Source organism: Venustampulla echinocandica, assembly GCF_003357145.1.
Source record: "Venustampulla echinocandica strain BP 5553 chromosome Unknown scaffold_2, whole genome shotgun sequence".
Lineage (NCBI taxonomy): Eukaryota > Fungi > Ascomycota > Leotiomycetes > Helotiales > Pleuroascaceae > Venustampulla > Venustampulla echinocandica.
The window spans coordinates 964,301-986,414 of NW_022474207.1; the positions used below are offsets into that span (position 1 = coordinate 964,301).

General features: G+C 48.3%; 8 protein-coding genes across 8 annotated transcripts; 3 read left to right on the top strand and 5 right to left on the bottom strand.

The window, feature by feature from the left end:
• Nucleotides 1–75: 75 nt before the first annotated feature.
• Nucleotides 76–3,314, bottom strand: BP5553_04672 (Uncharacterized protein; the record flags this gene model as incomplete). The annotated part of the gene is made up of 3 exons (XM_032013295.1): nucleotides 76–661; nucleotides 720–3,198; nucleotides 3,254–3,314. 3 exons carry the CDS (start codon nucleotides 3,312–3,314, stop codon nucleotides 76–78), a joined length of 3,126 nt encoding a protein of 1,041 aa, XP_031869895.1.
• Nucleotides 3,315–3,846: 532 nt separating this feature from the next.
• On the top strand, nucleotides 3,847–6,744 carry BP5553_04673 (ARM repeat-containing protein; the record flags this gene model as incomplete). The annotated part of the gene is made up of 4 exons (XM_032013296.1): nucleotides 3,847–4,827; nucleotides 4,883–6,123; nucleotides 6,171–6,336; nucleotides 6,385–6,744. 4 exons carry the CDS (start codon nucleotides 3,847–3,849, stop codon nucleotides 6,742–6,744), a joined length of 2,748 nt encoding a protein of 915 aa, XP_031869896.1.
• Nucleotides 6,745–7,013: 269 nt separating this feature from the next.
• BP5553_04674 (uncharacterized protein) lies at nucleotides 7,014–7,865 on the bottom strand (the record flags this gene model as incomplete). The annotated part of the gene is made up of 1 exon (XM_032013297.1): nucleotides 7,014–7,865. One exon carries the CDS (start codon nucleotides 7,863–7,865, stop codon nucleotides 7,014–7,016), a length of 852 nt encoding a protein of 283 aa, XP_031869897.1.
• Nucleotides 7,866–9,424: 1,559 nt separating this feature from the next.
• BP5553_04675 (uncharacterized protein) lies at nucleotides 9,425–10,487 on the bottom strand (the record flags this gene model as incomplete). The annotated part of the gene is made up of 3 exons (XM_032013298.1): nucleotides 9,425–9,881; nucleotides 9,932–10,262; nucleotides 10,337–10,487. The coding sequence occupies 3 exons, from the start codon at nucleotides 10,485–10,487 to the stop codon at nucleotides 9,425–9,427; spliced, it is 939 nt and encodes a 312-aa protein (XP_031869898.1).
• A 1,029-nt stretch (nucleotides 10,488–11,516) lies between these two features.
• BP5553_04676 (Ypt of gyp1p) lies at nucleotides 11,517–15,134 on the top strand (the record flags this gene model as incomplete). The annotated part of the gene is made up of 1 exon (XM_032013299.1): nucleotides 11,517–15,134. One exon carries the CDS (start codon nucleotides 11,517–11,519, stop codon nucleotides 15,132–15,134), a length of 3,618 nt encoding a protein of 1,205 aa, XP_031869899.1.
• An 851-nt stretch (nucleotides 15,135–15,985) lies between these two features.
• BP5553_04677 (uncharacterized protein) lies at nucleotides 15,986–16,414 on the bottom strand (the record flags this gene model as incomplete). The annotated part of the gene is made up of 1 exon (XM_032013300.1): nucleotides 15,986–16,414. One exon carries the CDS (start codon nucleotides 16,412–16,414, stop codon nucleotides 15,986–15,988), a length of 429 nt encoding a protein of 142 aa, XP_031869900.1.
• A 1,217-nt stretch (nucleotides 16,415–17,631) lies between these two features.
• On the top strand, nucleotides 17,632–19,717 carry BP5553_04678 (uncharacterized protein; the record flags this gene model as incomplete). Its single annotated transcript, XM_032013301.1, has 5 exons — nucleotides 17,632–18,046; nucleotides 18,144–18,345; nucleotides 18,397–18,660; nucleotides 18,771–18,904; nucleotides 19,254–19,717. The coding sequence occupies 5 exons, from the start codon at nucleotides 17,632–17,634 to the stop codon at nucleotides 19,715–19,717; spliced, it is 1,479 nt and encodes a 492-aa protein (XP_031869901.1).
• An 888-nt stretch (nucleotides 19,718–20,605) lies between these two features.
• On the bottom strand, nucleotides 20,606–21,766 carry BP5553_04679 (uncharacterized protein; the record flags this gene model as incomplete). The annotated part of the gene is made up of 1 exon (XM_032013302.1): nucleotides 20,606–21,766. The coding sequence occupies one exon, from the start codon at nucleotides 21,764–21,766 to the stop codon at nucleotides 20,606–20,608; it is 1,161 nt and encodes a 386-aa protein (XP_031869902.1).
• Between the last annotated feature and the right edge of the window lie 348 nt (nucleotides 21,767–22,114).

Genomic DNA, 22,114 nt, shown 5'->3' on the forward strand with positions numbered 1-22,114 from the left:
CATGTTGCCACATACAGCAAACTACCTATACAAAAATACTATGCTAGCTAACGATTCCCCGGTATACTTGGCTGCTTAACGTTGTCCACGGTAGGAACCACCGCCTCGATATGAATCGCCACCCCGGTATGAATCCCCACCCCGATAGCCATCACCACCACCTCGCCGTCGATCATCGGGTCCACCATATCCTGGTCGGCCCTGGTTGGGTGGTGCGTTATAGCCATATGAAGGAGGCTGGGAATAGCTAGGCGGTGGTGGTGGTGCTCCGCGACCATATGATCCGTAGGCTCCGGGAGGAGGCGGAGGAGGCCCACGAGCAAATCCGCCCAGGCCTGGCGGAGGAGGCTGCCAGCCCGCACCCGGTGGGGGAGGATAGTTGGATGGAGGTGGGTAGTTCCCTGCGTTATAGCCGTTTTGTCCCCCATAAGGCTGTCGATTATCTTGCCCCTGTTGTTGATTCGGCCCTGAATAATTGAAGGAATTCCGGCCTCTTCCATCACCTTTGAGAGGAACACCACCATAGGAACGGCCCGATTTGGATGCACGTCCCTTTGTGATCTCGATATCGCTCTGAGTCAAGGCAGGAGTAGGAAAGCTCACTCCCCGCAATAGCATTGATTTATGGACATGTTTCGATTTGGGCATTTCGTAATGAACACTAGAAGGGCACAGGTTAGCAACATTGTTCTTAAGCACGACATTGGACATTCACATACCTAATGGACCGATCATCATCGAGACTGGGCATTGCGTCGCTCAGAGGGAAGGTCAATGATCCATGTGGGAGATGCACCCCATTTTTCTCGACTATTCCAGTTAGACCTTCAGTGACTCTGGGGTTCAACTTGAGTTCCGGTAGCCCCTGTTTCTTTGAATAGAAATTCGTAGCGACTTCGGCATATAAATCTTCATGCGCCTCAGCGAAAAGGAGGACATCTCTGCCAACGCCATTACGAGCGCTCACTTCTGGCGGTAACAAAGGGTACTTCTTTGCCATGGCATCAAGTAGCCGTTTAGAGTCGATGAAAGGCAGTAGAGCAACACCTTGCCAAGCGAACTTCTTGCCGTTCAAATCGACCACGAAATCCTCAGGGTAGAAGTCGATGATCTCGCTATCGGGGTCTGTCATCAGATCATGGAAAACCTCAGGTATGGCTTGTCTTGATGCGGCCGGGAGGACACCCATGAGCTGTTCGTAGGGTCTGAAGATGTTGCCTTTTTCAAAGCTGATCTTCATATCTTTGATGTCAACAAAATCTGCTGCAAACGGCGCATAGTGATACGGATAATACCAGTCCCAGGAAGGGCAGCCTTGGAAGTAATAGAGTAAGACCCATGCAAGCCCCTCCACGTAGGCTCTTCCAACTTTGTGACGAAATTCAATGTCACTCGGATGGACACCAAATTTTTGCGAATAATATCTATCGGCATAACCTTCCTCCCACAATCGAACATTGTCCACCGCCGGCTCGTCTGATGGTGTTTTGGGAGTTCCAGGCTGAGGTGTGTTCCGCCCTGGGGTGCCGCTATCGGCATCTTCGAGCATATCGGCCTTTCGTTTCCCAAGGGCGGATCCTGGGGAAGTCTGCAGACTTACTTCAGCTGAATTTGAGACTCCATCTGTCATAGCTGAATCGGCAGTTTCGTTCCCCGCCGATTCCGTTGTTGAACCACTCGTTTCGCCTTTCACGGATTCTACGGGTAAACCCGTAATTTGACCTTTCAAAGCCGCCGCAGCGCTTTTGTTGGCCATATTCGCCTTGTATATCGCGCCACGATTGACGACCATATCGTGCGTCATGGCCCTTGCCTCCATATTTTTGGTAGGATCGCCAGGGAGGTACATTGGAAGACCCGTGGGGGCAATATCCTTTGAGGGCCTACCGTTTTGTCTGCCATTTGACGGAGAGTCTTGATAACCACCACCACGGCCACCTCGGCCGCCCCGACCACCACGACCGCCGCGGCCGCCATTCTCTTGCTGAAGCTTGCGCCTCTTGGCACCAGCTTCTCTTCTATCCTCCGTTTCCTTCCTTCTACGGAAAATGGCATCCTCTTGCTTAGCTAATCCTTCAAGAATAAACTGGGCGCGTTCAAGGTCAACATGACCATCCTTGGTTAGATAACCACCCATGAAAGGGATATTATCCCGCCAAATGGCGATCAATGTATCAATGCCGTTTTCTCGAATCTCGAGACTAGGTAAATGTGGCAAGAAGTCGTTTCCAACAAAAAAGCACATGAACACCCAATCATCTAACGCTCTTTCAAGATCAAATCGGAAAGGCTGGCTAGGAACGTACATCTCTGCCTCTAAATACTCGCGCAGGACCGATACGTGAAGCCAGATAAACGGTTTGAGTGCAGGAGCACTATCTTTCTCGTCAAACTCTCCATCCTTTACCTTGGCCTTGCCAGTGCACTCTCTGGCTTCATGACCGGCTTGACCACACATATGGCAAGTGCGCGGCTTTGAGTCTTGAGCAAAGACATCTTCTCGCAAAACGCGGAAATGGGGTTCGTGTGTTGCCAATCCCAACATGATCAAATCGGCATCTAAGCCATAGATAACATGTCTTGTATTAGGGTTATGTTCAGGAGATGATCTTTGAGATCTGACAAACTCCATGATCTTGTGTTCACCTTCGCCGGGAACTGTGGAATCGGAGATGATAACTTTCATCTTCGCCCAAGCTGGGTCAGTGTTGAGTTTGTAGGCACACCAGTATCGTAAACTAGCAGCTAGAATATCCATAAATGGCGTGCCCGGCGTAATCTCATTGGAATCAAAAGCTTTTTTAACGACCTCTTCTTCTTCGGTGTAGGTCCCCTGCGCCTTTAGCATCTTAGCCAGCTCAGCCTTGTCTTCGGCTTTCTCTTGTGCCTCCTGGGCAGAACGAAATCGCCGAGAACGCTGCTGATTCATCTTCGCACGAGGAGCGACTCCATCGATAGCAATCATCAAAAGCTTCCTTGGGCGAACCATATTCACAACGCGATCGGTGTACTTGAATATTTCCAACATCATCTCCTCTTCGTCCTTAGGCGCGGGCCTGTCCTCGGGATGCGAACATGGATGGACGATGCCGTTCATATCAAGATACAGGTTATCAAACTCTTCACCATTGGGGTTCGGCCCTCTTGTATCAACCGGAATCGTGACCCCATCTATTTCGCGCGGTTTTTCTTCGATAACTAGAATCAAGGTCAGTCAATTATCACAAAACAAGGCTTTGAACCCAAGACTTACCTCCGCTGACAATCTTAGGATATTTCTGGCTGAGCCAACGAAACAATGCTGGAACACCCATCTTTGCGGCGATTGAAACCGGTCTTTAACAGGTTGAAAGAAGCTGTGGTACTGTAAGGAAATGGACGAAGTCGCGTGCTGCCTAGGATCGTGACGAGTTCGAGGGAGGTTGGAGTGAATAAAAAGGGAGGGCGTTAGGTCGAGTCGACTGCATGAAAGCCGACGGTTCCTCTAATTTAATCGTTGAGGTGTTGATATCAAAAAGGTCAAAGTAATGGAAGACCTTCGCCTGCCTCGCCTTGCTTTTACGTTCACGTTCGCGCCTCAAAGAAAGGAAAGCCTAGAAACTTAGCGTCAATCGCAGCCGGGGACTCGCGCCGGAACCGGATTTACTTAACGCCGCTGGCCCCCTGCATCGGGCCAGTTCTGTAACCTCAAATAACCATAATGTCGAGCTTCGAGAACCATAGTTAATAAATTTCATTCTATTCACAATTCACAATACACAGAAATGAGGCGCCAACGCCCATCCTCGACATGATACGGTGATCTTCGATGGCCAGTGCATCTAAAACTAGAACGTCTGCGGAGCAATGTTTACCATCGCAAGTACCCCGGCGAAGCAGAGCGTCTCGGAGACCATCTCGACCTTAGCCTCGAGGCTTTCCAGCTCCACGCTTCTCGAAGACAGGCGCGCCGCTATCCTTGGTTTGCGTTCCTTCGCAAAGGAATACCCAGCTTCAGTCGCGTCAGATGCTCTACGGGGGCTGATCGCTAGCCTGACCAAAGATGGCGAAGATGTGGACACCGTCAAGGTTGTTCTGGAAACGTTGCTGATGCTCTTCAGTCCCAATGAGAATAGCCCAGAAGCCTCAGAAGAGATTGCTCTCTGGCTTGCAGATGAATTCACACAGCGGCAAGATAATATTACTCTACTCCTAGACTTTCTGGACACGAATGATTTCTATTCACGCCTCTACTCTCTACAGCTACTATCACACATCTTAGCGTCCCGAACCGAACGAACGGAGGAATGTATATTCACGGCTCCTTTAGGGATATCACGATTAGTCGCTGTGTTGGATGATAGAAAGGAGGCAGTTAGAAACGAAGCACTCTCGTTGCTGACTTATTTGACTCCAAGTTCTTCTGAGCTCCAAAAATTGGTCGCATTCGAAAATGTCTTCGATCGAATCTTTAGCATCATCAAGCTGGAAGGGTCTCTTTCCCATGGCGACAGGATAGTGGAGGACTGCTTAATCCTTCTAGCGAATCTCCTTCGGCTCAATGTGTCCAACCAATCGTTCTTTCGTGAAACAGGGTGTGTGCCTAAACTTGCACGATTACTGAAGGATGCGCTTGGCGACGAAGGCACGGAGGAAGAAGTGGCAGAATGGGCAAAAGTCCAGAGGAATAGGAATATATACGCTCTTTTGGCCGTCCTTAGATTATTCCTTGTCACGGGTGGTGTTGGCACACGGGCAAATCAAGCATCGTTCTGGCAACATGGTGTCGTGACGTTGGTACTTCAGCTAGCATTCAATCGTTCAACAGAAATGCAGATCAAATCAGAGGTATGCTCCTCGATTTCTCTTGAGCAGGACAGTCGATATTGATTATTCTTTTCAGGCTTTAATAACCTGTGCAGACCTAATTCGGGACAATCCCAGTCTCCAAGAATCGTTTGCGCAGCTACAAGTTACATCAGTGCTTGATGAACCCGTGGATGAGAGTAGTCAAGCTAGCCAACAGAATGGGATCCCCAAAGTGTACGTGATCGATGGCTTGCTAGATCTCACATTAAGCGTCCCCTCACTCTCGGCCTTCGACTCACGACTTGCGGCATGTGAATGTATCAAAGCCTACTTCTTCAATCATCCCGCAATCCGGAAGCATTTCCTTCGACGCGCAATTGATGGGCATACATCTGGGGCTGACGAAACTGCCAATGTTCTAACAACTCTTCTACAACCGTTGGATAGTCATGTTTCCAGTGACCCATATCGATATTGGCTTGCAGCAGTCATTATATTTCACCTAATATACGAAGATCCGGACGCGAAGAGTTTAGCCATGAGTGTTTCCGAAGGCGATTCCTCAACGGGCGAAGAAGTTGTCACGTGTATCCAAACAATAGCAGCAAACTTGATCATTGGGATTCAAAAGAATGTTGATGAGCGAGTTCTAGTTGCTTATTTGATGTTATTATGCGGCTGGCTTTTTGAGGACCCTGACGGTGTCAATGACTTCTTAGGTGAAGGCAGCAATATCCAGAGTCTGATACAGGCTGCCCTCCACACAGGACCTGAAGGGGTTCTGGTCCCAGGGCTCTGCGCTATGCTTCTAGGTATTATCTATGAGTTTTCTACAAAGGATTCCCCGGTTCCCAGGGAGACTATACATTCTATTCTCGCGTCACGCTTAGGTCGGGATCAGTATATCGATCGGCTTATGAAGTGGAGAGGCCATCCCTTGCTACGGGACTTTGAAGTCCTTCCGCAGAAACTCAGCTCTGCCCCTCAGGGAGGACTTCCGGATGTTTTCTTCGACAAGACATTTGTAGAGTTTGTCAAGGACAATTTCAGCCGTATGCTTCGAGCAATTGACCGCGACCCGGGATTTGAAGTTCCTGTAATTGCAAATGGAGTGACAAAAGGCATCTCTCGGGAGATGGTGGATTCACTCCGATCGCAGCTTGAAGAAAAGACGAAAGCCCTTGAAAAGGCCGAGGATGAACTTTTGTCAACTGGGAGGCAGCTAGGTCAGGACCAGGCTGATCACCGACGGGCGAAAGAAACTTTTAATGTCGAACTTACAAGAATAAAGAACGTCAATGATAGCCTTCAACGGCATCATGATGATGAGATGAAGTATGCATATGTCATAAAATGGAGATGTGAATGCTAACCGTTCTTAGTAAAATCCGAGCCGACCAAGAGAAAGTCGCCCAGGACCACCAAAGACAGCTTGAGCATGTGCAAAAGACAAACGAAGCCAATGCCGAGCGCACACGGAAGCGAATGGAGGCCGAAATTTCGGATCTCAAAAGCAACATCAGCAAGTTGGAAGCCGATCTCTCAAAAGTAAGCCGGGCCAACTATTTATCCCCTATCATTACTAACTCATCAAAGGCAAACAAAAACCATCTTCAAGACCTCCAAACGGCACACGACGAGTACACAGCTAACCAGAAAGAGCAAACTGCACGTTTACAACGAGCGGAAGAGAAAGCAAAGGAAGCGGAAGAGCGGGGCCAATCAGCCAGCAAAAGGGCCACCACAGCCGAAAGCGCGTTAGTCGAAAAGGAAAAGGAGAAACAAGCCATCCAAAGCGAGCTTGATGACCTATTGATGGTCTTTGGGGATCTGGAGGATAAGGTTACTAAGTACAAGGACCGCCTTAAAGAATTGGGGGAGAGTGTGTCGGAGGCTGAGGACGATGATGAAGATGGAGATGAAGATGCTGACGACGACGATGACAATGTTGATTAAGCATATTAAACGCCTCGTCTGTTACATATTGTGATATAGCACTTTTAGCGAGCGCGAATCCAGCAATAGTTCAATTGGCCACCCGGCTTTTGATTTAGGTCCGATATCTAATGTCTTGTTCCATCAACCGGCTGGTTTTCGATTTTGGATATATCTAGAGAATCCAAGCAAATCTGCAAAGTTCGGCAGCATGAAATCATACCTCATAGCCCTCCCAGCTATATCCCCATCCACCACAAAACCTTCTAGCATCGCCATTCGGAATCAGTTCATCTAAACGCCGCCGTACCCCTCTTCCGCTGCTTTGCCGCATCCATAGTGTCCGATTGCGGACAGTTCGTAAAAAGACATACCCCAGTGTAGTTGCCCAACGAAGTGCAACACGTATCCACTACACAAATCGTCCCCGATCCGCAATCAGAATCCCTCCCACAAAGACTCACTTCACTACAATCCAAATCAGACGCGCAAACCGCCTTGCCACTTATGCCTTTAAAGCAGTAGCAAGCGCTATTTCCATTGCAATTAGTGGTAAATCCTGTTTCGCATGACTGGTAGGCCGAGCATGAATCTTCTGAGCATACGCCGCTGAGGCAGCTCTCATTAGGAGGGCAGATAGTTCCGCTACTCCCACAGTTTAGTGGATCGCTATTGAAGTCTGGGGTAGATGTTGGTGCAGCAGTCGTGGATGTTTTCGTCTTTGTCGGTGACTGTGTTCTATTAGCTCCTGGAGACTGTTCATTGAATGGCCATACCGGTTCAGGACTCTTGACACCTAAGCAGGAGCAAATGCTCGAGTATCGAACTGAGCCACTACATGCCGTTGCATAGAGGGGAATGGGAACCGGACAATACTGCTCGATACTGCCGGTTGTCGGGACCGCTGGGACGGTGCCGGTCGCCGGGATTGCCTCCTTTGGACACGTCACAGTGGTGTATATATAGTTTAAACAGTCTACCAGCGCTGTAATAGTGTGTTGTGGGTTTTGACTGGTGTTACAAATTGCTTGGTAGCAGTCATCTTTAATACACTCTGTCGGCGGGTCTGCTTCATCACACAACTTGAAGGACACAGCTCCAATGGCAATGAGCCAAAGGATGCTATGGACGTGCAATTGCATGATGGGGACTTGGAGGTTACAGAGACGAGCAGTAATGGGGGACGATGACGTCCAAATGTGAGAGTACTGGAGCCAAATGCTCAAAGTGGCCGAGTCAAGGGGCCTTTGGAGGAAATGAGAAATGTATCCAAAGAACCAACCGTCGAATTTATACCCTCACAACTTCGAGGACTTCAGTGAGAGGCGGCTTCCCTTCCATTACAACAAATGTAGCAAACTCGCATTGTACATTTGAGTTTGTTGAATGCTGTGCCACTAGGTATGTGGTACGAGAGAGCAGCATCATCCCGCTCTGAATGCACTAATGAATGGGGCTTTACTAGACTTCAACCCCCGGAAGATGCGGCGTCTTCTGCAGCAGCTGAGTGTCCAAGGGAAATTTGCTCGGAAAACGTGCCGGAACCATAGCTCTTCCTTGCATGGTATTTAGTAATTTAAAGTTCGAAATGCTTGGAATCAAGACTTGTTAGTGCCAAGGCGATGAGTGTTCCGGCCTTTCTAGAGGGTTACTACTCTGTCATTAAGTGATACAATAATTTCGCTAACCCTATAGTGTAACTCGAAGTTCGAGTACTAGAGAGGGGCAAAACCCTTAACAACCCATAGATGTACAAAGCGGGGAAGCTCTGCGCTGTACCCTTCCAGTATACACAACTGATGCATAGAGCCTCGCAGCAGATGGTACCACTCGGTTCTAGAGCCCCTAAAATGGGCAAAAGCAGGAAACTCTGAGTTCAAGTGGGATACTGAGGTACCACATTGTGTCAGCACGGTTCCTACTCGACTTTGTGAATGTAGGAATTAGATGTGTAGTGGGGTTGGAATTTTGTTTAGGTAACTGTTAAGCGGGATTGGCATACGATCCGAGACTGTGTTGGCAAAAGATATTGCACGCTATTGGAGAAGGGGGATATGTATCTAGGCAAATTTAAAGTAACTCCAAACCCCTTAAACTTAATTGGCTCAGGCAGTCTCGATGGAACATGCAATTTGTACCGGCAAAACTCCTATATTGACGGGGCTCACCAATACACCAATAACTCAACTAGGTAAAATGTAAAGCGTAGTAAGGAAGAAAGACCAAACAAATATTTTTTCATTTTTCAGCAGTGGATACCGTGAAACTCAATTATCCAGACCACGATGGAAATAATATGCTATGGTCCGTGTCAGGAGTTCTTGATGTCTTGCCGAACATCCAAATGCACCTGAACGTGTGGATGGCGTTCTTTGGTGTTCTTTTATGTAACCAATTTAATTAGGGAACTACATACGCTTAGAACTCCCGTTTCAATTTTGTTAGGGGCTTTTGGCTAGCTTTGATTTAGATAAATATACTGTATCTATCCATTTCGGGGTGAGCAACAAGCTTCCCTTTACAACTTGGAATATTGAGGAGTGCCTTGAGGAATTGGATACCTCCAACTAAAGGGGGTTTTCTCTTTAGAGAGTATTTGCAACTCAAAATATCAGTATTACTTGGGACCAGGATAAGGTTGTCTATTCCAATTGATCTAGTAATTTCGATTAATACTCAGCGTGCTATTCTGACTTCAATCCTAACCAAGTTTGCCAGGGACAAAAGGGTGCCCAGCACTCAATCCTCCATCAACCGCCCAAGCTTGGCCATTAACATAGCTGCTCTCGTCGCTCCCCAAGAACAACGCCACCCGTGCAACCTCGTCTGCATGAGCTCCTCTCCTCAATGGATTGAGTTGGCCGATTTTCTTCTCGGTGCCTCGCTGTCTCGCTGCTTCATACATACCAGCGGTCATTCCTGTTTCGATGACGCCAGGGCATATGGCGTTGATTCGGACACCCGTTCCAGCCAATTGATATGATATTGTTTGCGCTACGGAGACCACCCCAGCCTTCGAGGCGGAATAATCAGTTGAGCCTGCGTTGGAACGAAGGCCTGCTACGGAAGCGGTGCAGATGATGCTCCCTGAGGGATATTTCTTCTCTTCGGATGTTTTCATCATAGCTTGTGCTCCGTACTTGGCCGCAAGATGCACACTATGAGACGTTAGCCTTGGCCACAACCAAGAAGACAGGAGCGTACTGACCTCACGATATTGGTGTTTAAGGTAGATAGGAACTCGGCGCCGGTAACCTCTGTGAAGACCTTAGGCTGTCCGATCACGCCGGCATTGGCAAAGAAAACATCAAGTCGACCATATGTGTTGAGTGCATCATCAACCACAGCTTTCACGGCCTCTTCGTTGGCAGCGTCGAATGTCCGGGTATGCACATCGACGTCGGGATATAATGATTTAAGCTCACGCTTATGTGTCTCGAGATGTTTATCGTTGAAATCGCATATGTATATAGCTCTTGCACCATTTTGGGCGAACTGGTGTACCGAAGCTCGGCCAATGCCCAAGGGGGAGTTCGTACCTATATAGGATATTAGTTAGTCGTGATTGCACCACAGCGGGAGAGTGGCAGGACAGGCGACTGCAAATACATACCGGTTACAATGACAACCTTCCCTTTCACTCGTGGTCCATTCGAATCTGGCGCGATCTTTTTGAGAACGGGAAGGTCTTCGAAGCTTCCCTGGTCTGGAACGGGCGCTACCAGCTGCTCGCTGAGGGCCGCAAGGCGCCTTTTTGCAATCATGATTCCGTCGTGCACTGTGGAGAGCTTGGGTGGTAAATGAAGGTAATGACCAAATCAGGTGTACAGAGAATTGATATGGTACAGATAATCAATATCTATCAGGAAATGCGAAATATCCCGTCATACTTGTACTTTCGTCCGCGGCTTCAATGTTGCTCAGGCACCGGAAAGGATTGCGGGGGACGGATCGGCCGGCATCGATGAACCGCGGCCCAAGTCAGCGGCCCAATAACAGTAGAGAGGTCGGCTCTCAGGACGACCGAGGGCCAGGAACTGCGATTTACTCGTACTGTACTTCGTACTCTCTAAAGAATTAGAGTCAAGCCTTGAACCCTGACCTGTAACTTCGAGTTTCCAGCCTTGCGTTACCAGTACCAGTAGGCTGTCTTAACAAGCTGTGCTAAATAAAGCACGTGCTACTCAATTATTAAGGTATTGATTGATTCATAGGGAAGGTAGGCACTGGGAATGAAAGAGAGTTCCGGTATAGTGACACAGGTGATTAAATTTGCTTTAGTTATTTAATAGTTGAAACTCACATCGAGCAAGTAGGGACAAACTACTCGGTACGAGTATAGGCGCCCTTTGAACTACAATACTCTAGCTGGTCTGCTGGTGAATTACGTCGAAAACACTTAGTCGCCCACATGGACCAAAGAATACCCACTCTCACCGCACTTCGTGCTACGTACGACGTTATCCCTAATAAATCACTCACGAAAGCATTGTTACACGGCGTTTATATCAATGGAGTGCGGCACTTGCGTGCTTTGAATTCTCTCAAATGCGGCGAGATCACGTCAACACCCACACTCACTGCCGATGCAGGCTGGAGGGAGATAGAATAAAAGGAAAGACAGCAAAGTATAAAACACTTTCCACGTTCTAAGTGATATTTTTTGGATGCAAATATGGAGACCCTCGATGCCTTCGCCCTTGCATAAGAATCTACTTTTAGGTCTTTGATTACGCTGTTAGAGAGACCCAGGCCAAGGGGCCGAGACCTACGGCTGCTAGCGAGCAATGACGATGGCATATTTTCATGCCCTCCCGAACCACGCGAGCCTGCATAACAGCAATAGCAAGCACTCCAACTACACCTCAAGCTCCAGCTCCAGCTACGACTCGAACTCCAACCACAGCACCAACAGCACCAACTCCAACTATAACTCCAACTACGGCACCAACTCCAACTCCATCAACTACCACTATCACCACAACTACAGCCACAACCACAACCACATTCGCAACTCCAACTCCCAACCTGTCGCATTCAACTACCTCTACTCCTTTGGCCATCCCGCCTTTACAGAAGCCGCTTTCGTTTCATGCCCGTCCGATGCAGCTTTGAAGTCGGTGCGGAGGTTGTCATACGAGGGCCATTTGGATCAGGATTACTGGGTGGACGCCGGGAACTGCTCCTCTGCGCTGGCCATGGACAATGATGCAGGCGCGCCTGCACTCCAACGCTCGACTTCACATCAGTCAAATGCCTCTGCCAAAAGCTCGCGATCCCAGACGATGCGCGCTACTCGAAAGTATACATCTTACATGTCCAGCTCTGCGTCATCGATTTCGGACAAGTCCTTGACTTCATTCCCCTCGTTCTCTCCAGAGTCTCCCAGAAATGAGCGCCCCCTACTGTCCCAGGCCGTGAGGGACTCCTCGAGCACATCTCGGCATCCTTCGATCGTCGAGAGCTTGACCGCTTCGTTCCCTTCGAAACAAGAGCGGACAGCGCTATTTGGCGATGCTCCACCCACTACGAGGCGTGTCCCAGGCGCGATTCATAATGCTAGCGATGAACACATTGAACGGTTGATTGCGCGAACTGGAGCGGTTGCGCTGGTTAGACAAATAGCAGAGGATTTGGCACAGCGTGATGCGGAAGTCGCTCCGCTCAGGCGCAAGGCGGAAAATAGGGAGCGTGCCTTGAGGAAGATCATACTAGAGTGCGGGTTATCGAGCCTGGATCTAGAAACTCGCCTACGGACTATCGAAGCAGAGCAAAGAGTGATCGGTGATAACGTCATGGAGGCGGATTTGGCTCCGCAAGAAGGCGGCCTTGAAGATTTAATGAGTGATGCGATGAGTCAAACTGTGGTGCTTGGAGAGCGTGCATATCCAGACAATGACAACACTATCCGTGCGAGGGACGCACTCCAAGCTTTAGAAGATCGCCCGATAACTGTCGCAAGAGGTTGGAAAGATTATATATGGGGGGGGACGAGCCGGAAGAGCAGCCGATCCAGCGTTGTTACTCCAGATATCGTGAATGGTCTGGAACCAACAAAGACACGAAACAGTTCTGCCACCGGGCGGCGCACTGTTTTGGAGAACGGCCTTTTTGAGGCACCGGGGTCTATTCGGAGTCCAAGTCGTGCTTCTAGCATCCAATCGACCCATGTGAATAACTCACATCGTGACCGAAAGCCATCATCTAGCTTCGCGGCCTTGGCCTTGAAGCTTGTTGCAGGTAGTAGCACTACAGCGCGTGATACTGAAAGCGCCAACGGCCGTGGTAGATCTAATAGCACTGGAGCAGCGACCGCCTCTAGAGACCAGTCGTCGGCCAGTACCAGGACAACCATGTCTGCTAGACCGGCGCCTGTGAAGCAGCCGCCCAAGGCAATACCAAAACCGCGGCGACCAGCAGCGATATCTGTTCAGAGTGGGGCTATCCGAGGTGCTCAAGAAAGGTGGGATACGATGGGACAGAGCCCTCAAAACACCAGAACTAGGAGTGCAGACAATTTTGGACCTGTCGAAATGGATCAGATCCTTCCTCCAGACGCGCAGCCGCCAACTCTCACCCACATATATAACGCATATAGCCAGGAATATCTAACTGACCGATTTGGGTTTATTTATGATCAACGGCGAAAGAAGAGGCAAAAGGAGGCGGCTGAAAAAGTGATAAAAAGTAAAAGAGGGAGTCGTGTAGAAATGTTGAACACTTCTAGAGGAGGGCGGTCTCCGGGTATTACAGATGACGAAGGTGAAATGGATGAGGAAAGACCAGATACTCCTACCTCCTTTGACGAAAGGGGCGAAGATGGAAAGCGAACTAAGCGTTGGCAAGATTATCTAAAAATCGCTACCTTCCCTACCGAGTTGCTATCACATACACCATCAGGGGCTGAACCTGCATTCGAGGTCATGGAAGGTGGTGAGGTACCCAGGTCACCAAGGATCATTCCTGAAGAACGAGGCTTCCTGCCCTCTAGCAATACTACCGCAGCTTCGCCTAGTGTGCCTGTAACATCTGGCAATGCTACCATTTCGAAGCCAGATACGTCTTCTCCCTCAATACCTCTCACAACAGAGGATATGGAGCCAGTCAAGCTCCTTCTACAGCAGCTAGGAGAAGTTCATGACTCCCTACAACGAGAGAAGACTGTCAGGTGGAATGAGTTCTTACGAAAAGTCAGAGCGGAGAGAAAACGCGATGGTGAAGCAGCCGCAGCAGCGCTGGCAGCGACAGGAGACAAAAACACACGGCCAATAGCTATTATGCCTGAAGCGGTGCTGGCAGATGGAGAGATGATCGGTGTCGCTGGCTTAGGCAATAAAGGCAAGGTCGGGCGCGCCAAGTGGAATGAGTTCAAGGCTCTAGTTCTCGGTGGCATTCCCGTGGCATATCGGGCTAAGATTTGGTTTGAGTGCTCAGGAGCTGCAGCCCTTCGGATTCCTGGCTATTACGATGGCCTCGTCGCTCACAGAGGAGACGAGGATGACCCAGCAATTATTGCACAAATCCAGATGGATATAAATCGCACCCTGACAGATAACATATTTTTCAGAAAGGGACCAGGCGTTGCTAAGCTGGAGGAGGTCCTACTGGCGTACTCACGGCGAAATGCCGAGGTTGGTTATTGTCAAGGAATGAATCTGATTACGGCCTGTTTACTGCTCATTATGCCTACAGCTGAAGATGCCTTTTGGGTTCTCACGAGCATCATCGAGACCATCCTTCCCCAGGGGTATTATGATCACAGCCTTCTCGCATCCCGAGCAGATCAGCAAGTCCTCCGGCAATATGTCGCCGAGATCCTCCCAAAACTCTCGACGCACCTCGATGACCTAAGCATCGAACTTGAGGCGCTTACATTCCAATGGTTTCTCAGTGTCTTCACTGACTGCCTCTCTGCCGAAGCCCTCTTCCGCGTCTGGGACGTCGTCCTTTGCACCAACGACGGCAGTACTTTCCTCTTCCAGGTGGCACTCGCGCTGCTCAAGCTTAATGAGCAGCAATTACTGCAATGCTCCACACCGGCAAACATATACACCTACATCAACCACCAGATGACAAACCACGCTATCAGTATTGATGGTCTAATCCATGCATCTGAGGGCTTGCGGAAGGTGGTCAAGAGAGATGAAGTTGAGATCCGCAGAGCCAAGGCTATTGAGTCAGAGAAGGATCTCGTCCGACAGCGAGAAGCGAGGAATGTTCTGAGGAAAGCAGAGAGGCTTGCAGCAGCGAATAGCTCTATAACGGCCGATATTCAACCCGAGGTAGACGGGATGAAGACCCCTCCACTAGAAAATGGAACGCAGTTAGGACCGCGTGGCGACGAGTTTGGCGAGTTGAGTGCTAGAACGCCTACTCCAGCGGAGGAGGAGGCAGTGTTAGGTATGGGATAACAGGATAGATGATGGGAGTGGTGGCAGTGCTTGTCAATTGCATTTTTTGCGGGATTGGGATATCATGATACCCCCTTTTGTCGATATAACGTCACTTTTATAAATATAAATAGAATTGTTGAGGTAGCTTGCTTGTTCTTTTGAGGAAGTTGAAACTTGTGGAGTGGTATTTGTTACGATATGCGTTCGCAAGCTATGAACGTATTGTGTAGGAGGATTAGGAGTCCTGATTAAATAGAACTCGGTGGTGCTGAAGTATATATTTAATAAAGAAAAGCTAAGACTCTTGTATCGTGGTTCCTAGCTTATATTTTAGGAGCTCGAATTTGTTAACGGGTTACTAAATAACCATACAAAATAAATATAGGTCGTCTTGTGATTCTAATATTTTTTATATGCAGTTTAGTAAATACTTTATTACTCTAGTGTTCGTTGTAGCACTCTACCCTTTACCTATCCAATATATTTTCCTTCTATTTCCCTTATGATAATTTATAGTTTGGAGGAATACTATAGCCAATGTGGTGGCAATCCCGCTAACCCCAATTACCATATATTTATTATTCCAACTCAAGGTGCTCTTTAATCTTCTGCAGCCCTTGTAAATCCCCCTCAACCGTCCCCATCTTCTCCTTATCCACCCAGCCCACTGTATATCCGCCTCCAAAATCAATCCACACCTCCCCCGTCTGATCAATTAGGATATTTTCCGCTTTGGCATCTCCCCATACCACGCCCGCCCTATGCACCTCCCCCAGGATACGCCTCACGTCCGAGAACCATTTCTCTCGCAGTATTACGTCAGGCCCATCCTGCATAATTACCCCTAACGTGTCCCGACTCTCTACACACTATAGCAACAAACCCATCATGCCGACATTCCCGTCATCCCCATCGCCCTGCATGTACCCGCAGAGCCTCGGCACGCGGGTCGGTCCCGTCGGGCCCTCCCACTCTAGTCGCAGCAGCGATTCGATCTCACGAGTGATCGCTTCCGATGATCCATGGTGAGCAGCTTTGAAGTGGTATGGCACCTGGTCGGCACCGAATACTTTCGCTGGGAACTGTGCGCCATCAGACTCGACATCCCAGTCTATGAGGATGTCCTTAGGCATGAAGGCCGGCACATCTGAGGCGAGGAGGGAGGGTGAGAGGGGCATGCTTGGTGTGAGATAGTCAAGGGAGGTGGGCTCTGTTGGAAGGGGGTCTAATTTTCCATTGACGACTTGGAGTGTGAAGAATGATGTGACGGGGTTGAAATACTCCTGCAGGGTCTGCATCTTTGGGGGAGATGGCAGCAGTGGGAGGGAGTGGAAGATGGGGAAGAATGGAGTCGCGATCCAGCCAGTTAAGGCTTCAAGAGGATCTGGTTCATCGGGGTCAAAGTTGGCGGCGTCCTCATTTTGGAGGGTGTGAAGGAGCTGCAAGTATTCACGTTCATACTTCGAGGCTTCGGTGTGTTGAGGATCATGTAGGTTCAGTGGTGAAAGGGTTATATAAAAGCGCTTGGTTCGACAAACAACTGTTAACTGGGAGTCTTCCGAAGTTAGGCACCGTTCAAAGGCAACAACAGCATATCGGGTATATCGTGCTCTATGGCAACTAGATCTAGAGAATATCCGAAAGTTTGATTAGCAATGTAGACTTGTATTAAAGACGTAAGGAGAGTATTTACAGTAGGGCTGTAAACCAAGGTTGAGATCCAACAAGTGAGCCTAGATTATCGGTTAAGAGCTGCGGCCGCAATAAATATTTTTAGGTATCCCCGGTGTGGTACGCTGGCCAGTGTGAGGATTAGACAAGATTGAGTAGGTAGCTTCACGTCTTCAAATGGAACCAATAGCAAGTCCCCACGGGCGTTGAATTCAACATATCGGTCTTTGAGCCGTAATTCTTCATTAAATCTATATTTCCATCAGCTTATATTACTTTTGCAGGATTGGTAAACCCACATCCATCGTCTGGAGGTATGCTGGAACAGAGAGTGATCAAATTCTGGAGTCCCAGGTAGTTGCGAAGTCGTTGAGTAGTCCACGATGAACTTGCGGGACCGCGAGCGCAGAAACCGATATTATAGGTAACAGATGGGGCGTGATAGATATGAGGGCTTTGAGCTTCTGAGAGTAATTCTAGGTAAGGGCATTGTGAGAGGGGACAATAGTGCCAGGATATGTAGTCCAGGTTTCTTGCCCCTTTATGCAAGCTTCAGTGCCCCTAAAAAGCGAAACCTTGGCGACGGGGCTCGATTTATATACCACCTTGGAAAGATGCGCAAACTCACTTTCAAGCCCGAGAAGAGTCGTCCTGGCAGAACGAGCCTTTGATTTTAAAACTCTTGATGAGTTGCGTCTTATCCGTGGGCAAGGCCTATTGTGACTGCTCACAACACATCCTGGGCTTCTACTCTGCGCGCTTCAACTTGGCTTGCAGAGTATGCTCCGCCGTCTGCCCCTGAACCAAACTTTCTACTTCCCACAAACCAACAATCCTTCCCAACATGACACCACCATTAGCTACGATCATCTCTGAGATATCTTCCATCAAAAACTCCCACATCAAGATTTTATCAGGCCCACTAAAAGGTGGCTCCAATACTGTATATGAGATCCAATCTGAGCAAGGGGATCGTTGGTGTCTTCGTATCCCCCACGACGCCGACGCAGCTAGCTTTGCTACAAAAGGAACAGCTATTCTAGAAGATGTGAAAAAAAGGCGCCCGGCGCTTCTAGCACCTGCTATTATCTATCAATCAGACTATTATACTGTTATGGAGTATCTTGATGGAGAGGCTCTTAAATCCTGGAACACGCAAGTCTTACCAAAGGAGCGGCGTCAGGATTTACTAGATGGCCTTGCGACTTTCCTGTTTTCCCTATGGACCTTAGAAGAGGTGCAAGACACTCAAGGCACAGGTAGATTTTACTAAAGAAGCATGCCGTGAATCGTGGAATACCACAGATATATGATAAGATGGGCTAACTAGCGTATAGAACACAAGATGACCTACAGAGAATTCCTTCGAAATGAGGTCGACAAAGGACTTCTCCGTACGCTTGAAGGAAACTCCGCTTGGGGGTGATCCAATTTATTATCTCTATCGACGGGTGAAGATTGATGACCTCGTGCCTTATCCGGACGATGGGGTTGCTATAGTCAAGCATGGAGACTTGAATGCATGGAACGTGGTCGTGAGCGAAAGAGGGCTCTCTGGGTAAGTACCTTGAATATCTTAACATATTTTCTCTTTTCTAATTAGTAATAGTGTTGTGAATTGGGATACTTCCCGATTCATGCCTGCCCCTTCAGCTATCCACCACCCTCTTTTTATCGCGGATATTCCAGGGTGGCTAAATGATGATGTCCCTGAGGGGATGACATTTGAAGAAGATCGATCCTATTTAGAGCATGCGATAAAGAAATTAGACGTGAGTTCTGAACACCCTGGGCAGATTGAGCATCTACTACGAACTTCATTTGAGAGGCAATTCTTAGAGATGTCGCTTCGTAACCGGGAGATCAACGATGAGTATGTTCAACGAATGTTCAAGCATAATACCACACTGGATAGGAATGCAGCCCTCGAGCAGTTGGAAGATTTTCTTTTTATCAACGAATCAATGCGAGCGCTTCCTACAGTATTAAACCTACGAAGCCGGCTTGTTTGAAAGTTACTTCTGTCTATACGGGCCATAGCCTGATGCCTACAGAGTGGGACCACTTCCTTGACAACCCGCCCCCTTCCGACAAACCGAGTTGTGGGACATCAGTTTGTAAGTCTTACCATCATATCGCTTGGTGCAATTAGAGGTGGCCAGGATTGTGAAGTCGGCGTGGGGTTGGTCGGATATAATGGGGAGTTATAATCACAGGTGACTGAAGGTACGATACCGGCTATAGACCTGCCCCTATTAGCTTCCATTGCTGCCTAGGTGGACTGTTTATCTATAAAGTAGTAATACCGGACGAAGTACCACCCTTACACTCGCATTCGATACGTGTTCGGCGTTAATATTCCACGCTTTCTGTCCTACAAACGTTACCATGTCCACCGATCAAGAGCAGAGCTCCAAAATTTACCGCGCGCCTAGCCCAGTGCGTGAGGAGGGATGCTTCGCGCAGACATTCGAGGGCAAGTATACCATCTCGGTAACGTCTTCGTCAAGCGGACTCTCCGCCCCTCTGAGTACCAGCGGAATATCAATGGCGTGCTGTACGTCCCTCGAGCTGGGAATGAGCGTCTTGCCAATGAGGCTGCCAGGTTGACGTTTATACGGCAACTCACGGATATCCCCATTCCGAAGCTGATCTGCGATTTCGAGGATAACGAATGCCACTACGTGATCATGGAGTACGTGGAGGATGTCGCCATGAGTTGTTTGAAGGCGGAGCAGAAGGAGCGTGTGGAGTCAGAGCTAAAGCAACATCTTACGACGCTTCACAATCTGAGATCCAAAAGACCCGGAGGTCCGATTGGGGTTGTGATCCCACCCTGTCGCGTTTCGAGAGTGACAGATAACGATGAGTGGCATCTAAAAGCCTCCGAAAATAAAGAGTATGTCTTCTGTCATAATTATCTTTCGTAGCAAAACATCATTGTGGATCCGGAGACGTTGAAGATCAAGGCGACTATTGATTGGGAGTATGCGGGCTTCTGGCCTGTATCGTTCGAGAAAGAGATTTGGAAGAGGCTTTGTCATTCTGATGCTATGAAGGGAGAGGTCGATGACAAGCATGAGCTGTTGAAATTCCTTGAATCGCGGCAAATTTATGTAGGTTCTTTTGCTATCACGCGTAGTTTACCTCAATTTCTAACATTTGTGGAGTCTTGAGCGAACCATTTTGGGGTATCCAACCAAGGATTCGGCACAGCCGTCCGAATATGAGCTCTGATTTGGCCATTACATGAGGTAATAGTAACAAGAAGGCGTAAATTCTGTTTGACTTTGACTGGGACCCGTATATTGGACCTGTAACAGGGCTTCTCGTTCAAGACCTAGTGATATAGCCTTGGTACATCCCAAAGTTTTCCTTAATGGGCATTTATTCAACTAATTAGAACCTCCGCTGCAAATCGTATACTAGCGAATAAGAGATCTAATTAATTTAATACTTAGCTATATATAAGACTTACAATTTAATAACTTTAATCACTTAGTAAAAGACGTTTTTTATACCTAGTTGAGTATAAATTAATTACTTGGATTAATCTACAAAAGAGGCTTTTTTTAATAGCCTCGAAATCGCAGATAAAGAGTATAGACTTAGAGGAGCGGTTATATAGCCGATGCTTACATTAAGCCTGACTTAGCAACACTAAGCTATATACGTATTTATAACAGGTACAAAAAGAGTATTATTTTGGTTTAGTATAGCATCGTGCACAAAGGCTATTATTCTGCAGTGGTATAATATTCCAAGAATAGATGTAATGGTAATATATTAATTTGGGCTTCGGCTCTCTTCCAAGTAACCTATCCTCCTTCCATATGCTGGTCATCCACCTCATCCACCTCACCCTCAGAAGAATCAGAACCACTAGTACTCGTGTCACTATCCGCCACCGAACTGGCGGTATCTTCCGTGTCCGCATCTGAAGTTTCCAGCGGAGCCTGTCCCGTGGCAGTTAAAAACTTGTTTTCCAACATGAAATCTTCTGGGAGTGGCGTGCCATGCTCAAAAATATATATTGTAGGAAATTCCAGGACCTCTCTTTTGCGTAACAGATCCGTTAAGGGTTTCGAGGTGTTGATGGGTATTAATACTTTGGGGAATGAGGAAGGCGTGTTTGGTCGATATAGGTAGAATGCTAGGTTCGCTGAGGGCGAGTGTTCTTCGTCTGGAGCCTGAGATTCTTCTCTCGTGTTATTCAGTACGGATGAGTTTGCCGTTACGATATCCCAAGATCCCGTTTCTGGATTCTGCAGCCTTGGTATGGCTGTGAGATCAAGTTTATGTTGCGCGTCCAACTTGACCCTCTTCGCAGACCTCTGCCGGACTTGTTCGGCTTTCCGCTTCTTCTCAACTTTCCTCTCATCATCCGACAATTTCCTCCTCCTATCTTCCTCAAACGCCTCGTCATAAGCCTCTCCAAGAGGCTTATTGCCCATTGCCTTACCCAGCAGCCGTTCCGCGTCCGTTCGGATCCACTCCACTTGCCAATTGATACTCTTCTGGTGCTTACTCCAATTCGTTATATTCTCCACACTCCTGCTCATACCCTTAGGCGCACGTATGACCTTTATTTTCATCACGTCCAGGAGCCTATCAATAGGAGTTTCCCCGGATGGTCCATGTCTCCTCTGTTGTCTCCTCCTATCTGGACCGTGTCTCGCAACCCGCAACTCCTCCTTGTGTACTAAGCCCCGGTCCTCCACTATCTGTTTCTCGGAGCGCTCAATTCCATGTTCGATAGAGTGGATGAAGTTATAATCGTGGTCGATGCCGGATGGGGTTGCTACTTGCGATAATGGTTTGAATACTGTCGGATCTCGTACTCCATTACATGATGACCATAGTTTGTGGCGGCGCGAGCAGGGGAGCGAGCAGGTCTGTATGGAGCAGCGTGGACATGTATATTTTGGATCGTTTATGTGGCAGATGCTGCATAGTGATGAGAGGAGAGGATCCGCCATGGGTGTTTGCTTGTTGTAGTGGTGAGGTATGCTCGTGGCTGAGGATTGAAATCCGCAAAATTCGCGAGTCCGATTTCTCGGAGCTGGATCGTTGCGCGATGCTCTCCTTGATAATTAATGTAGATGTCGTTCAGTGATATGTCGCATAGACTGGGGTATTTGGAAGTGTAGGGTCTAAACCGTAAAGTTGTTGGCAGAATCAATTGGGCAATTGCGATGAAGATTCAGTGGCGGAGATCTCGAAATATATTTATTTCAGCCTCGCCTATTTAGAAAACCCCCCAGCGCAAGGCTTCCAATACTACAACAATGCAACCGACAACCACTACTTCCTACTTCTTCCCACCT